The sequence below is a fragment of the Chrysochloris asiatica genome, unplaced genomic scaffold, assembly GCF_000296735.1.
Source record: "Chrysochloris asiatica unplaced genomic scaffold, ChrAsi1.0 scaffold00017, whole genome shotgun sequence".
NCBI lineage: Eukaryota > Metazoa > Chordata > Mammalia > Afrosoricida > Chrysochloridae > Chrysochloris > Chrysochloris asiatica.
In genome coordinates, this window is record NW_006408535.1 from 19,851,842 (window position 1) to 19,869,014 (window position 17,173).

General features: G+C 35.0%; 1 protein-coding gene across 1 annotated transcript in view; it reads left to right on the plus strand.

Annotated features, from left to right (window-relative positions):
• LOC102824401 (serine/threonine-protein kinase D1-like) overlaps window positions 1-17,173 on the plus strand; it is a 430,645-nt gene that overhangs the window by 352,537 nt on the left and 60,935 nt on the right. Inside the window, 4 exon segments of the mRNA XM_006835370.1 lie at window positions 642-921; window positions 2,508-2,560; window positions 5,265-5,337; window positions 7,135-7,241. Of these exon segments, the coding sequence (XP_006835433.1) occupies window positions 642-921; window positions 2,508-2,560; window positions 5,265-5,337; window positions 7,135-7,241 (513 nt within the window).

Here is a 17,173-nt window from a genome sequence, read left to right on the forward strand (position 1 = left end):
CTATACAGGGTTGTTATGAGTTGGAATTGACTTGATAACACTTCACAACAACAGCAATCATGGTATTAGTGAGTGTAGATTCAAGTTATAGTATTGAGTTTTCAGTTCATTAAAAAATGATTAAAATTTTAAAATAGCAACTCATATCCGAAAGCATGAAGTCCTAGTGTGGTGCTGTGGGTCAATGTGCAGGGCCTCCAGGTCGGTTTGAACCGCATGATCAGTGTTTCATGCTCACCAGCTGCTCCTTGGAAACCCTATACAGGCTTGGTATAAGTTTAACTCAGCGGCATTTAAAAACAACTCCAAAGCATTTAAAAGCATTATCCTATGAAGTTATAAAAATGACCATTTAAGTGCTGATGCTTAGATTTTGATCAGGATTCAGCTATATTACTCTTAACCATATTTACTGTTGTGTTGTAGAAATAGTAAATATGTTGTTAATGTTTTCTTGAAAAAGAGTATGATAAGGTTTCCCAGAGTAAAAACAATTTTGGATTTAAGTAAGGATACATCCTTTTCCCATAAGTAATGGCTGTTTGTAAATGTCATGGCATACATGTTCCTGACATGAATTTTATTTTAAAGTTTATATATTTTTGATAAACTACTTTTTCAGCATACTTTTTCTTCCATAGGAAATTCCTTTATCAGAAATTTTATCCCTGGAACCAGCAAAAGATACATCTTCAATTCCTAATGGGACCAATCCTCATTGTTTTGAAATCACAACAGCAAATGTAGTATATTATGTGGGAGAAAATGTGGTTAATCCTTCCAGCCCACCACCAAATAACAGTGTCCTCACCAGTGGCGTTGGCTCAGATGTGGCCAGAATGTGGGAGATGGCCATTCAGCATGCCCTGATGCCTGTCATTCCTAAGGGCCCATCTATGGGCTCAGGATCCAACTTGCACAGTAAGTCTGTTTTCCAAGTATACCCTTTTCTCAAAAACAGAATGAAGAACACCTCTTTCTTAGTTATCTAGTGCTACTATAATTGAAATACTAGAGTGGATGACTTTAATAAACAGAAATTTAGTCTCTCACAGTATATAAGACTGAAAATCCAATTTCAGAGTCCAAATTCCCCCCGGTTTGTGGGGAAGGGCCTTGTTTCTGTTTAGGATCTGTAGGCCCAGCATTCCTTCAAGGTCCCCATGATTCCTAGCATCTATCTTTCCCTGGATCTAGTTGCTTCACAGTGCAGGGACCCCAGTTCCAAAGGATACACTCCCCTCCTGGCTTTTTTATCTTGGTTATAGTAGATCCCTCTGAGTTTAGCTCATTTTATATCTCAGTAGAGATTAACTCAAAATACACCCTAATCATGTAGATTGCATTTGGCCTCATCAACATCAGAGAAGTGAGGATTTACAACATATAAGATAGTTGTATCAGATCAGAACTGACCACATCAGATCACATCAAGTATGTGATCGCATCATGTTGTATGTCGCCATGGAGGTGATAACTACATCTTAACTGCTAAAGCACCGAGAATCCTGGCCAAACCAAGTTGACAGAAGACCTTAACTATCTCAAGCTCCTTGGGAATGACTTGGTTTACTTGAGAACATAGGATCTCTAAATAAAAGCTGTATCCCCATCCAAGGAAATTCCATTCCTCAAATTATTCTATATTCTTTTATCTTTATCTGAAATTAACATTTTAACAACTTGATAGAAAGCCTATATGGATTTCATAAAATAAAATTAATCTAGTCAGTTTGAGGTTAACATAGAATTTGCAAATGCAATCTGTATGTTTCCCCAAAACACCTACCATGTTTGTGGAATATTAGTATACACAGTACTGGGGAACTCTGAGTAACTCTATCCCAGGAAAAACATCTCAGTTCATTAATAGTGTGAAATAGATTTTGCCAAAATGCAACCCAAACCAAATATTAAGGATGAGTTTTAAAAGGAAAATTTGGAGGTATATCTGTATAAAATGTGATTTAAAATCTCACAATTAAGACTGAAGTAATCTTTGCTTTTCATATTATGGTGTTTGTTGCTCTATCCTTGTTTTTATTAATTTATCTCTAAGGAGAGATTAAAAACATAAAATATGTATGTTTATTTTGAGGCTAAGCACTTTGCTTGAAACTTCCATTTTAGCCCCAAAATAACTCCAACAGGTAGATGTTAGTGATGTACCCATTTCTGAGATTAAGTTACCTCAGCTCATGTCAGAACTAAGAAGTAACAGTTAGCATTTGAGCTCGGGTCTTTCAAATTCCAAACATTGTGCTAAGCTGATCAAATATTTTTCAAAACCAAGTTTATAGCCAATCTTTAACTTTAAAAGGAAAGAAATATTCTAATAGGCATATTTTCCTTTTTAAAAATCTCTTAAATTTCTAAGAGCTGTTTTAAAACAATCCTGCAGAGTGATTGGTAGGTGTGTGTTAACTTACCTTGCTGTTTATTTGTTACTGATTACCTCTCTGTGTTGTTGTCTTTTGTTTTGTTTTGTTTTTGACATTTACTTCTAGGAGATATTTCTGTGAGTATTTCAGTATCAAACTGCCAGATTCAAGAAAATGTGGTGAGTACGGATTTACTAATATAAAACTGGGAGCATGACTCTTTATGAAATGTTGTTGTTGTTAAGTGCCATCAAGTTGGTTCTGACCCATAGTGACCCTATATAGGGTTTCCAAGGAGCAGATAGTGAGCTTGAACCACTGAACTTGCAGTTCAAATGGCTTTGCAGTTTGGTACATTAACCCACAACGCCACACCAGGACTCCTTATGAAGTATTAGCATCATAAAATAGATTTTTTTATGTATATAACATTATAATTTTTCAATATTTTCCAAAAAATAAAGTAGGATGCATTTGGATGTTTTCTTCCAATAAATTTTTAAATATTATATAACACAAATTCTTTGAGTGATTTGACAATAATCTGTTCTGTATTGTCAAGCCAAATATCTACTATTCACCTTAGCTAAGGAATTATAACATAGTGCCTGATTTTTCCCACATTTTCCCTGCTTGGTACTGGGGTTTTAACTGATGTTAAATAATGCCTAATAAAATAAATCCTTGATCAGTATGAGTAGCTCAGAATACAATTGCTTTCATTGGTTTGTTGCTACCTAGGAATGCTGTCATATGGAAAGGAGTTTCAATTACTCTTACATTCCCTGAAACATATCAAGGCAATCCTAAAATAACTGAGCAGATCAGATTTCATCAGACCAAATTCTAGCCCCTATGTATTATAAATCTATTGTTTAAGCTCAGTTTTTAAAAATTTGGAAATCAGACATATTGTGAAATGGTTAAATTCTATCATGCATTTATTTGTTGTACTTCATCACTAGAGCAAGTAGACAAAAAGTATTGAGGCTTCTCTCACCACTCCTTATGACCCAGACTTACTCCTGGTGGCCTGTAATACTTATGACCAAAAGAACCAGTTTACAGTTTTACTTAATAATTACCTGAGTTTATTTTTTGAAGCATAAGCTTCCTGAAACAACTTACTATGAGTACAGTTCTGTAGCATTGGCAGATTGTTGTCGTTGTTAGATGCCATCAAGTCAGTTCCGACCCATAGCAGCCCTGTTTAGGGTTTCATAGGAGTGGCTGGTGAGCTTGAATCACCAGCCTTGCAGTTCAAACGGCTATGCAGTCTGGTGCATTACCCCACAGTGTCATATCAGGACTCTTGCTAGATTAGCTTGAAGAAATATAAAGCCAAAAATGAATTAGCGAGAACTAGGTAAGTTTCATAGAAAAAATTAGATTAATTTTTCTGCTCTTGGTTACAGGATAAATTCCTAAACAGTTGTGCATGTTTATTGCTGTTGCTTTAGCTTGAAAGAGATGTGAGGAAATACTCTATAGACTTCTTGGGAAATTCCAGGAAGAAAGATGACGTTTCCCAGTGTTAGAAACCCTAAGGAGCAGTTCTGCTCTGTTACTATGAGTCACAATTGACTTTATGGAGTGAGTTAGGGTTTGGTTGGTAGGGTCATTCTACCTTGTTCCACGTTCACTAGTGTCCATTGAAAATTCTGGGTCATCCTTGAGTTATCAGAGAAAGCCCAAAAAGAACGTTTGCTATAGAGAGTGAACTTGAACTTTTCTAAGTAAGGATAAAGAGAACAGATAGGAGTCAATAGGATATGCAGAGGGTAGGGTTTTCAGTAAAATAACTCTTTTTTTCCCTCACCAAGGGAAAAAGCAGTTTAAGTGTGGAACAGAAGCAATAAATAAGATAGGATGCAATCAAAACACTAAAATAGTGTTTTCATCAGCTTGGTCATCAAAACCATAAATTTAAAAATGAAGGAGCTCTGATAGCGTAGTGGTTACAAATCGGGCTGCAAACCTTAAGGTCAGCAGTTCAAAACTACCAGCAGCTTCGTGGGAGAAAGATAAGGCTTTCTACTCCCATCAAGATTTACAGCCTTGGAAACCCTGTACAGGGTCGCTATGGGTCGAAATTGACTCGACGGCACTTAACAACAACAACAACAATTTATTCAGTAGTCATTATTTCAAAGAGAAAAAGTAACATTTGAAACTTGTTACCCTCAGGAATGGGGAAAAAATGGGAAAGTTCTGCTATTTCACGTACAAGAATTTCATAACGGATTGTCTTCCTTTTAGGGTGTCATTCTCACAGCATTTCAACCTCATCTTCCTTTAGAGTCATTTGAATGGGGGTGACCATTCTATCCAGGAAGGTGAAAGTGGTTGGAATTAGGACTGACCTAGACGTGTGAATAGGAATCATGATTATTTAACCTGTAATTGTCAATTAGAAATCCCTTTTTGAATATATATAGTAAATGTCATATGGCTATAAGTCTTATTTATCTCCACTGAAATTCATTTGAGGACACATTAGAAAACCTCTGTCACATAAAATTAGAGGAGATTTCATTATATTAGTAAAGAGTGTGGTTTGAATACTATGTTGTTGTTGTTGAGTACCGTCAAGTCGATTCCGAACCATAGCGACCCTGTATAGGGTTTCCAAGGAGCAGCTGGTGAGTTTGAACTGCCGACCTTGCAGTTCAAATGGCTTTGCAGTCTGATGCATTAACCCACAGCGCCACACCAGGACTCCATGTTATTATAGACTTATTGAAAATTTGCATTTACAATTCAATCATTTCCATCATTTAAAACAATAGAGACTATCTATGTACATTAATAAAATCATAATTTATGAGGGCTAATATTTTCTTCTACCTGATGTTTGTTTTTTCATTGTACATGTACCCACAGGACATCAGCACAGTATATCAGATCTTTCCAGATGAAGTACTGGGTTCTGGGCAGTTTGGAATTGTGTATGGAGGTAGGTCAATTCACTAGCTATTTTTTACATAACTTATGTTTTTAATAACTTGTGTTTAGACACAAATATGGAAAAATATAAAGGACAAAACTTATGTGTGTCTATTGTTTTGGTGTATGTATCACCCTGTGTGTTTTACCTAACAACTTTTAAAGTTATCTTAGAATTGTCACTATTTAGAAAATTGAACTTATTTCTGCTTTGGAAGTGAGTTTTCTGCTCCTGAAAACCTATTTTGCTTAGAATCTGATGCTCTTTGCACACAATGATGAAGCAGTTTGATTTATTTAGGTTAAATGTTCAGAAAACACAGAATTTGTAACTAAAAGATAAATTAGTTCTATTTTATTTTAGTATACTAGGGAGCTTCATAAAGTTCATGGAAAAATGGAATTGAAAGATAATAGAACTTTTCACAAACTTTTTGAAGACCCCATGTTTTTGATCAGAATACTAGAGAATCCCATTTATATGACTAAGGAAATAAATCCAAAATTTGTTCAATAATTTTACTAAAGTATCACTTCCTCTAAATTTGAAGTTAGAAAAATTTTTTTAATGAAGCACTTTTGCATTTTTCTTGTCAAACCCTTTGATAAATGTATTATTTTAACTTTTCTTGTTTTACATTTTAATCAGATCAATCATATTTTCAAATCTTTATGAAACATTCAATTTTATTGTTTTGCCTGCCCTGTACATTGATGTTGTAACTTACAGTTTCTTAGATCAGCAACAAATTGTCTTTTTTTGTGTGAGGTGAGCATACCCAAAAATAATCACAGTATCTACCCAATATTATTTCTCATCATATAATATTGTGTTTTTAATTTAAAAAAAATTAAATCACTTCTACTCCATTTTGCAAAATAATTAAAAAAAAAAATTTAAACTCCCAAATATTTCTTTTATATAACTGTTTTTGGAAGCATAGCACACATAAAACGAAAAAATGCCATAGTGATTTTTCTTAAAGCGACTTCTGGAAGCTAGCATAGCTTTGGGGCAATGTAGAATCATTCTAGTGCCCCAAACATTTATAATTTTTAAACGAAAAATTTTGTAATCATTTTTGTTGATCATTAACTTTGATGGAAAATTTATGAGTGAGCTATTACTAATATATAACAGTATAGTAGGGGAGACCTATTATTAGACATAAGCATCTACATAAGCAATACAATATAAGCATAAGAATTAAATGCAGAAGATAATGGCAGATTGCTGTTGTTGTTGTAGCTAAGTGCCTTCAAGTCGGTTCCAATTCATAGTGACCCTGTGTGGGGTTTCCAAGGAGCTGCTGGTGAGCTTGAACCACCAATCCAAACTGACTGCAGTCCAGTGCTATAACCCACAGCACCACACCAGGACTCTACTGAAGGTGTTGTTGTTGTTGTTAAATACAACATTTGTAATGTTGAAATAATGGAATTTTGAATTAGTTTCTGTATGATAAAGAAATAGCTTTCCTCTTTTTTATTGACCATTTTCAATGTAAGGTAGCGTAATAGCTTGTTTCTAAAACATATTTATGAAAAAAATATCAGGCACACATAGCTTTCAATTCCCCAATTATTTTGTGTTTTAAATTGTGGCTAATTTTAAACCACATATTTGACTTAAAATATTGGAGCTAAGAATTAAAATCTTTATGGATATGAGTCAGTGCTCTTCAGGTATGTTAATTTATTCAGTGAAACCTCTTTATAATGCCTGTAAATGCCCTTGTCAATTTTGTTTTCCTTTAATAAATACACTTAATAACATTGTGCTAATGTCTCTATTTTTATTTTAAAGGAAAACATCGGAAAACAGGAAGAGATGTAGCAATTAAAATCATTGACAAATTAAGATTTCCAACAAAACAAGAAAGCCAGCTTCGAAATGAGGTTGCAATTCTACAGGTAACTTCTTTGGTTCTCATTTGAGGCTATAAAACCATCATCTTAACTTCTGCAAAAGAATGAAAACTTATCCAAAAATCTAAATCACAGATATTCAAGAACGCTTTAAATAACTGCAAAGAGGAATCAAACGCTTTAAATAACTGGCTAGTATCCTTCCTGGTCTCTATATTTATATAAAAAAGAAGTTGTTCTTTATATTTCATGCCATGTCTTGAAATATTATTAATAATCATTTTCACTGATGTTTAAGTATTTGCCCACAGCAAACAACGCTGAGATCATTTTGTGACCTTGCTTTGATAAGCATTCCTCTTTTCATACTGTGATAAGTATATGAATGTGAAGGTAGCTGTCAGCATATCAGATAAATGTGTAAGGTAAATCCAAGAATCAGATCATCTTGGTTTTATTAATGTCCTCTTTGTCTCTCACTGTTAGCCTTTCATTTAGTCTTGAACATGGCACTTCCCTCCTCTAACTGATATAGCATCCCCTTTTTGCTAACAAGATTTTGTTAATAAAAGGTGTTATATGGTATGTGTAATCTATCATCTTAAAATCTTTTTCTGCAAACCAAAGGGAAATTGAACAATTTTTTTGCTAACTGTGCACAACAGGCTCTCCAATCTCAAAAATCTAGACCCTGGAGAAATACCCATTTTTATATAACTAATTCTCTTCTTATTTTTAAAAGGTTTTATTGTGAATTGAGTGACAGTTTACATGGGAGAATATCAGTTTTACATTTATCATATTTCATTTCTTTGCAATGACTACAGTCCTCTCCATGCATCATCATTCAACAGCATTTGCTTCCATTCCCTCTGTTTTGTTTGTTTTTTGGATGTATACTGAAGCACTCAGGAATATATAACCATACAAACAACCGAAGGGTATACCCTGTAAGTCTGCCCCCCGGATGCCAGCACACAGCCCCTCTCCCTCTTTGAGTCTAGATTCCCAAGCCGTTCCATCTGTCCACGTCATTGTCTCTGCCTCCATCTCTGGCTTCGCTGCTTCTCTGGGTAGAGTCCTGCACACCACTCTTCTCTCTTGATGGTCCCAGGGACCTCCGCTTCTGGACTGTAAGATCAATCACTCTTTTCCATTTGTTACAAAATATCTACCTTTACATTTGCAACAATCGCAATCAGTCCTGGTACCAATTATTGCTGTTGAACCACAAGAGTCTTATCCCTATCTCCTTTCAACCAGCCCCATCTAGACAGGCTGGAAACCACTCAATGGAGATTATACTTTCCCCTGCACCCTCTGAAACTGCACCTCTTGAAAAATTGCAAGCCAGTCTCTTTGTGCCTTTGTAGTCCAGTCCCCCCTGCCATTTTGAGTAGCCAATGTCTAAGTTGTTCATCCCTGTCAACCCTGTGTACAGAGGGGGTGGGAATGATCCTTGCTGTAAAGATTCATTTCCTCTTTTAAGCTACTACATCCGTAAGTACAGGTCATGTTCATCAAACATAATTCTCTTCTTGTCATGCAAACAGATTATAATGCTATAATTCATAGTTTTATTGAAGACTTTTCACTTGAACTTTGCTAATGAAACAACACAGATTATAATTCATTTATTCATTCACTTAACTGCCATTCATTGTGTTTCCAACTTGCTTACAAGAAGGTGAAAAAGATGTAATTTCTGCCCTGCAGGAACTTATGTATACAGAGAGCAAACAGAATACAATAAGTGTGTACAGAAAGCTTACTATACATGAAAAAATAATACTAGACATTCCTGGGACCCAGGAATTCTACAGATGATGTTTTGACCACAAAGGTAAAATAGAGAATTATCACAGTGTTCTCTCAGTTTACCATGAGAAGAAAGTCACATCTTAACATGCTAATTCATGGCTTACTGTTTGCTAATTAGTTATCAAAAAAGCAAGCAATTATTCTTAATTTAGCAACATTGACATATGAAAACTTAGTCACTGACATATCCCAAATCTGGTTTCCTGCTCTTCTTGTTGACACCCTCAGGTGATTTTCTGGAAGCAGATTTTTTTTCTCAGCATACTAACCTCCACAGACCTGTTGTAGCTCTGTAAATAAGCACTGGGCTGCTAACCATAAGGTTGGTGGTTCAAACCCACCAAGTTGCTCCTTGGTAACCCTTTGCAGGGTAACTATGAGTCAGTACTGTCTCAATGGCACTTCACAACAACAACCTCCAGAGAAATGAGCCCTGGTGACTGTGAGTATGTGCCCAGGTACTAACTGAAAGATTAGTAGTTTGCACCCACCAGCCATGCTATAGGAAAGCTGACCAATCAAGTCTGCTTCCATAAAGATTATAGCCTTGGAAACTCAATGGGAACAGTTCTACTCTGTTCTTTAGGGTCACTATGAGTTGGAATCTGATTGGCAACAATGGGTTTTGAATAATCTTCAGACTTAGCATATGTACCAGAGATCTTCAGCCTTCATTACAGGAGATGAGAGGAGACAATGTCATGGTTCAACATGACTACACTGATCTGAAGAAGAGTTGCTAGATCTTGAGAGTGAAATAATTTTCTGTATTTAGATCTTTTTATTGGTTCTCCTTACACGTTCAGTATATCGTTAGCTGCTGACTCTATACCAAAACTAAAAAACAAGTCCACTGCTATCCAGTCAATTCCGACTTAGAGAGACCTTGTATAAGGTTTCTAAGACAGGCTCATCTCTCTCCTGTGAACACTTGGTAGGTTTGATCCGCCAGTCTTTTGATTAGCAGCCCAATACCTAACCCACATCACAATCTGACTCTATAATGAGGTTGGAAATCAAGTATCTCTTATATAAACTCTCCCATCTCCTCTTCTAAATTCTAGATACAACAAACAGCTCTATTTCTTACTTAATTATAATGTAGTTTTCTTAAAATAATTTGTGTAGATTGAAAGTCAAATTCTGCCCATGAAAAACTCAGACCTTTCTCTTATTATAATCTAGAAGCTTAGATATTTTCAATCACTTTATCACTCAACCCTAGATTCCTTAAACCAGTCTTTGCTTCATTCATCAAACTATTATGTACTGAGTATGTATGATGTATCCAAGCAATTTTTCTAGGTTCAGGTAAGGAAACAACACAAGTCTTTGGTGTCATGTCTCTTTCACTTGGCCATAATTTTAGGTGGATGCTTGTAAGACATTCAATATGTTGACTTTTTAGTCACATAAAGTGAATTGTTTAGTCATATAACGTCTTTTTTGGAGGTCTGGTAGGGTAGTGGTTACAAATTGGGCTGTGAACCTCAAGGTCAGCGATTCAAAACTACCAGCTGTTCCATGGGAGAAAGATGAGGCTTCCTGCTCCCATAAAGATTTACAGCCCGGGAAACCCTGTACAGCATTGCTCTGAGTCGGAACTGACTCCATGGCACTTACCAACAACAGCAAATAACATCTTTTTTAGACTTGAAATAATGATATGCTGATACTAAACTCAGGAACTCATACTTTATTATAAAACTGCCAAATATTTCAAATATGTTGATAAAAAATTGGGAATTTATCCTGTCTCCCAGGTGTAAACAAACCAAAAGCAAGTGGGAACTCTTTCTTTTTCTTTTTCTTGTGAAGTTTTACAGAACAGATTCTCAGATTTATATTCAGCAAATTATAAACTTTGTTTCATCTCAATAATTACAGTCCCCTTCATGTAACAGTAGTTATCCCACTGCCTTCCTGTGGTTCCTATTTCCATTCCAATCCTTCTGAGCATTGTCCTTAGGTAAATTTCACCCTTTTGCTTTTGAATGGTAGACCTAACCTTACTAATGTTGTTGCCCCCCATCCCCACCCCCGTATATTACTCTCTATCAATTGGGTGAAAATTTGGCCATGAGGGTGGGTTCCATTCTAGACATGAAAGATGGTCCAGAATCATAGTCTTGGGTTTCTCTTTCTGACCAGTAAGCCCAGTCATTTTTATAATTTTGAGTTTTGAGTAATCACATTTTTATCATTAGCTGTATATTGTTTTCTGAAAACTTACCTATCAGAAAAGATTAAATTCAATATCCAGAGACTTCATACTTACCTCCTTCAAGTCTTTCCACAAATATATATGAATTTTGACACATTTTTTAAAATAATAGCCTACCCAAATCCCTTAAACCGTCTCTGTCTCTATATTCATGATTCCCCTATGCTGATCTATGTTTTCTTCTTTTTCCATAAAACTTATTACCTTCTAATTTATGAAATAATTTTATTTAATATTTATTGTTTATTCCTGTCCCTGTCCCTGTCACTAAAGTAAAGATCATTAGGGTAGATAGCATTGTTTCATTTGCAAATACATTCGCATCACCTGATACTATTCCTGGTACACATTACCAAAAAAAAACAAATCCATTGCCATAAAGTCATTTCTGATTCAGAATAAGCCTATAGGACAGAAATAGAAGTGCCCCGTAGAGTTTTCAAGGCTGTAATCTTTACGCACACAGATTGCCACATCTTTTTCCCATTGAGTAGTTAGTTGGTCCAAACCACAAACCATTTGATTAGCAGCCAAGCACTTCACTTCTAAGCCACCAGTTCTCCCTTGGTATACATTGTTGTTAAGTGCCATTGGGTTGGTTTCAAATCCATAGTGAGCCTGGAGTGGGGATGGAGGAGCTGCCAAGGAACAGCTGGTGAATTTGAACTGACAACCTTGTGGTTTGCAGTCCAGTGCTTATCCAACAGTGCCACACCAGATAATACATTTGGTGCACAGTAAATATTCACTGACTGATTTAATTAAAATAACACAGAAACCATCTTATCATGTAGAATGAATCATATATTCTTCAGTCCGTTGCAAAAAGCTTGACTGCATTTGGTATTATTGGTGAAATAGGTGGAGTCCTGGTGCAGCACTATAAGATAAGCACTTGACTGTTCACCATCAGCCACTGCTTGGAAACCCTATACAGAGTCTCTATGAGTTGGAAGTGATTGAACAGTACTTAACAACAACAACAGTTGATTGGTTGGTTAACCAAGGGTTGTATGTTGTTTTTGCTGTGAAAATCTTTGTTGCCTCATATACTCACGTTTATTATTAAAAGAGAGAACTCAGCTTTTTAAAGCTAAAAAAGGCAAAGTAGTAGTGGGAGGGGGCCAAGAGAACATGACTGACTTACTAATGATACATTGTGTATGTACAGTGATTACAAGTTAGTTGGGGGGGAAAAAGTTATTTGAATGGTGAATACAATGTTTGCTTACAAATCTTGAGCAATAGAATTCTGTCATTCTGCATATAAAAGCGATTTCTAGAAACATTTGGAATCCTCAGTCTTAGGGTCCCCTGGTTTATGGAAACTTAGTGTACTAATTTATGGTTGTACCATGAGTTTTAACAAGATCTGCCCACATCTCTGCCTTCTAATTTTCCAGAGGAAGCTGTGTGGGGTGAAGTGACTGCTTGGAGAAAATCCTCTCGTCACACAGCTCAGCTAGGCCCCTCTGGTAAAATTTTTCTTTGTTTCTGTTTGAGTAAAAGAGAAACAATAGAAGACTTCAAACCTCTGTGTATACAGAATGTGAGAAAAAGTAAAATTCTCCCTTTTAGTACCTATTTCAAATCTTCCTAACAAGTGATTCTTATGGTAGTTATTCCTTATATATACTTCATTTAGACTAGCTGTTTTGAACATCTGCCAATACTTCTTTGTCATTATGCTTTAGAAGGATAAAAATTAATATAAATGTTAAACATAGTTCCCAAGGAATGTTATTTATGTTGTTATTTGAAAGTGTGTTTCTTGATAAAAAGCTTGGCAAAGTTGAAAACAACTGTTATTTTCTTCTGTTTGTGACAATAAAGCAAAATTGTAAGAATAGTGTATTTTTAAATAATTATTAGGGATATTACAAAACTGACCTTCATAAGAAAAAGTACCTGTAGCTTAGAAACTTCAAAGCTTGGCATCTGAAATGAATAAAACTGGTAACAGTTATTTAATATAATTTATTTTTAAAATATTATCTCAGCAAAGATGTGCTTAAAGTGATTTATTTTCTAATTTGTACAGAAGCACAATGAATAAAAAAAGAATAATGCATATTAATATAATTATCATATAATATTTCTATTTCATTGAAAAGCAACTTTTATTTATATATGGAACAATATTAGTGCTTATCTGTATGATTCAATTTATGAAAGCATTTTGCAATGATAAAAGGATACAGTGATAAAAAAGTACAAATGAATTTTATTAACTGTAAGTTAAATGTCTTTTCTTCTGTTTATCTCTTAAAATTAGCCCAGCCATTCTGGTTTCTCTATTGTGAGGCACCTCTCTTCTTAATCAAGTCTTTCTTAACAACAGTAAAAAGTGTGGTTTCAATTTATCTCGCTGTTCTTACAATTGCTGTCTGGTCCCTCCCATTTGCACTACCACGTTACTTCACATACATGCTCTGTTTCCCTTCCATATCTTGTTCATACATTCTCTTCTTTTTTCTCTTTGGCTTCCCCACCTTTCTCCCACACTTTCAGCTCTCTTAAAGAAAACATATAATGTCCTTTTGCCACCCCAACCCCCTTGTTTTCTATCTCTGCCTATATTTTGGTCTTTAGCCCACTTGACTAATCTCAGTCCTTTAACAGCATTGGCCATTTGCTCCTTTTTAAATCCCTCTCTTTATTCCACCTCTGCATAATCAGATCCTATTTCTTCCCTGCTAGCTCCTCCAACTCTCTTCCTGAACTTCTTCCTCCTTTCATTCATCTAAATGATTTGCACAAGCTTGGGACTTGTTCCCAGAATGAGTCATCCATTTTAACACAGTCATCTGTCATCTCTTCACCAGTTATTCATTAATTGAGCTCTTAAGCTCTGACCTCTCATAAGTGCTCCGTCTCATATTTCTGTCCTTAGGATGTCCCTGCTCTACCCCAAATCAGTAAGCCTGAAACCAAATGCTTCACTCTAATCTCTCTCCACAAAGTCCTCTCCTTGATTTTTCTCTTTTTACTGCCATATTTTCTAGTTCCTCAGACAAGGAATTAGTGAAAATATTAAGTCACTCCTGTTGTTGTTAAGTGTCATGGAGTTGGTTCTGACCCATAGCAACCCTGCATAGGATTTCCAAGGAGCGCCTGGTGGGTTTGAACTGCCAACCTTGCAGTTTAGCAGTCCAGTGCTTATCCTACAATGCCTCACCAGGACTTCCTAAACAATACCTACTGAATACTTGCTTTCTTTATTCAAAGAAATTTGGCCTCCATCGCGTATAAAAATGAAACCTTTAAGATGTGTACAAATTTCATTGTTGAGGCAGCTATAACTCTACTAGAAAAAATAGCTGTGGACGCAAACTGCAAAAGTCCTTGATTTTCATTGGGGGCAGGCGATTGACATCAAAGAGTGCTTCAAAGAGAAAGAAGGCACTGGTGAGAGCTTGAATGATGCATAGCTTTTTAATAATCAAGGAAATGGTGGGAAAGGTTACCTGGGCTAAGGGATCTCTCCAGCAAAATAAATACTCTTGGAAAAGAGTGTTCTTGTTGTTGTTGTTATGTGCTGTTGAGTTGGTTACAACTCATAGATATCCTGTATAGGGTTTCCAAGGAGTGGCTGGTGAGTTTGAACCACCTACCTTGTTGTTCAAACCGACCTTGCAGTTCAGTACTTTATGCCACAATGCAGTGTAGAAAAGTTTAAGTTGGTTTAGGAGAGAAATCTTCAACCTTTTTGTATTGTCAAAAACAGAGTTCTAAAATCTTTGTACCTATTTCTGTGTTTTTAAGTTGACATTCAGAGCGATTGTATCAAAATATAGAGTTTTAAAATAGATAGGGACGTAATGTTTGTAATATATTGAAGATATATTTGACACCAAAACATTCAGAGAACTCTTATTAAATATATCTGTTAGACTCTAACTATCAGACATTTAATACCCATGACAAACCAATTTTAAATATGCATAATAGTTTCTTCTTTAATAATTCATTTTACAACATTCCTGGTTTTTATCGGCCATATTTCTATTTCCACGTTCCCCAACGAATTGTAACCTAATATAATGTGCTTCTATATGTGAAAGTCTTTCATTGGTTCTCCTATCATAATTCTTTACAATAAGTGTAAGTACATTTTAAATATTACTTGACTATACACTTTTCAGTGTTTTTTAAAATTATCTCCCATTAGTTTAACCTTAGAATTATAGTATAATAAAATAATAAAGCAACAACTTTGTCTAGCAAGATAAATCTTCTATAAATTTTGTTAAATATTTAAATATTAAAATGAAATGTTGCTAGAAATGGATTATTTAATGAGACTTATTATTTTAAGTAATGAAATTGTAAATGAACATTATTGCATGAATGATAATGGTTCAGCAACAATATTGTTTTTATTTTATATTTTTAACTTAGGAGATGAGAACACTTGTATACTTATAAAGTTGTAAGCCTATAAAAGAAAAAGAAAAAAACAACAACCGTGCATTATCTTCAGAAGTTCATCATAACCGTCTATCAATTTACAGCTCCATTAGATCTTCCTGTAATTATGTTGAAAACTACTATATGGGACACTGTGGTGGCAGCACTGATGACAGGCAGTGCTCAGAGATCCAGACAACATGCCAACCCTGTGAGATCAAAGTGGGGAGGCTTAATTGCTATGAGCCCTGAAATGTACTGGTTATAACAGGCAGAAACTGGATTTGAGTCCACAGTTAGAATCAAAGCAATGTATACCATAATACTTAAGAATTCTGGAGTTAGCCTCCCTGGATTTAAACCTTAGAATTGTTATGTAAGAATTATGTGAACTTGGATTAGTTAACTAGGCACTATAAAACTGTTTTCTCATCTAATAAAACCTCCCAGAGATGTTAAGAGAATAAACTCTTATAGTTTTATGAAGCTCTTAGAAGTGTCTGACATATAGTAATGGTTACAACTTATAAGAAATTAGTTGTTAGTATTGCCACCACTTTATTACTGTGTTGTAAGTCTAGCTCATAGGAACAAGTTTAGAAGACCAGATAACTTCATGTTGAATTCCTTACATCTGGAAACTAGAGAAACATTATTTTCTCATAACAAAGATCTCAATTGACTCAAACCTAGGATGCTTTAACTTAGCCTGGGGTGAGGCTGAACATGTCTAACATAATGCCTGGCCTTTGAGAGATACTCAGTAAATATTTGTTGAATGAATTATGTCACCACAGCTGAAGGAAAGGAGAATACAGAATTGTACAGCATGCTAATAAAACAATAAAGTATTCTTTATCTTCATTCCTTTTTGTTTAAAACACATGGTAATTTTTCTTCATGGAGCAAGATTAAATATATACTTTTTAGAGAAATGGTTTGTTCTTTTTGTCTAAAAATGATGATCAAGTGTAGGTGGAGAGAATGTAATCATGATAGAAAATCAGAGAATAATGTTGCTAAGTGTGGGTGGGAAAATGAATTTTTGCAAACTGGTGAATTTTTTTTTTTTTTTTTTTTTCACACCACAAATAAATCAATTCTTTCCCTAGAGAAAAATATGTGAAATTTGGTTACCTCTCATTAGTGTGTCCGGTGGGTTAATATATACTTCTATTATTTTACCTAATATGTTTTGTTTTTTCAACTATTTCTTGACGTTTCACTGCTTAGAGAATTTTCATGAAATACTGTCTTTAGACCAGACATGTTTTACATCTTTAAGGTAATCATATTACTTTTTTCTTAGACTCAGTATAGTCATGTCTAAAATAAGGACAAAAAATGAGAAAAAGAAAAGGAGATTACAAAAATTTCCGAATACATATATTGTGTTAGGCCAGGAGTTACAGTGAAATTTGGTGTAAAAAACTCTCCCATTGTCTAGAAAATTTCTTTCAGCCTTAAGTTCCTGAATTATGGACTGGAAATTGTGCTATCTGAGAAGGCTTGCTTCAGAGAA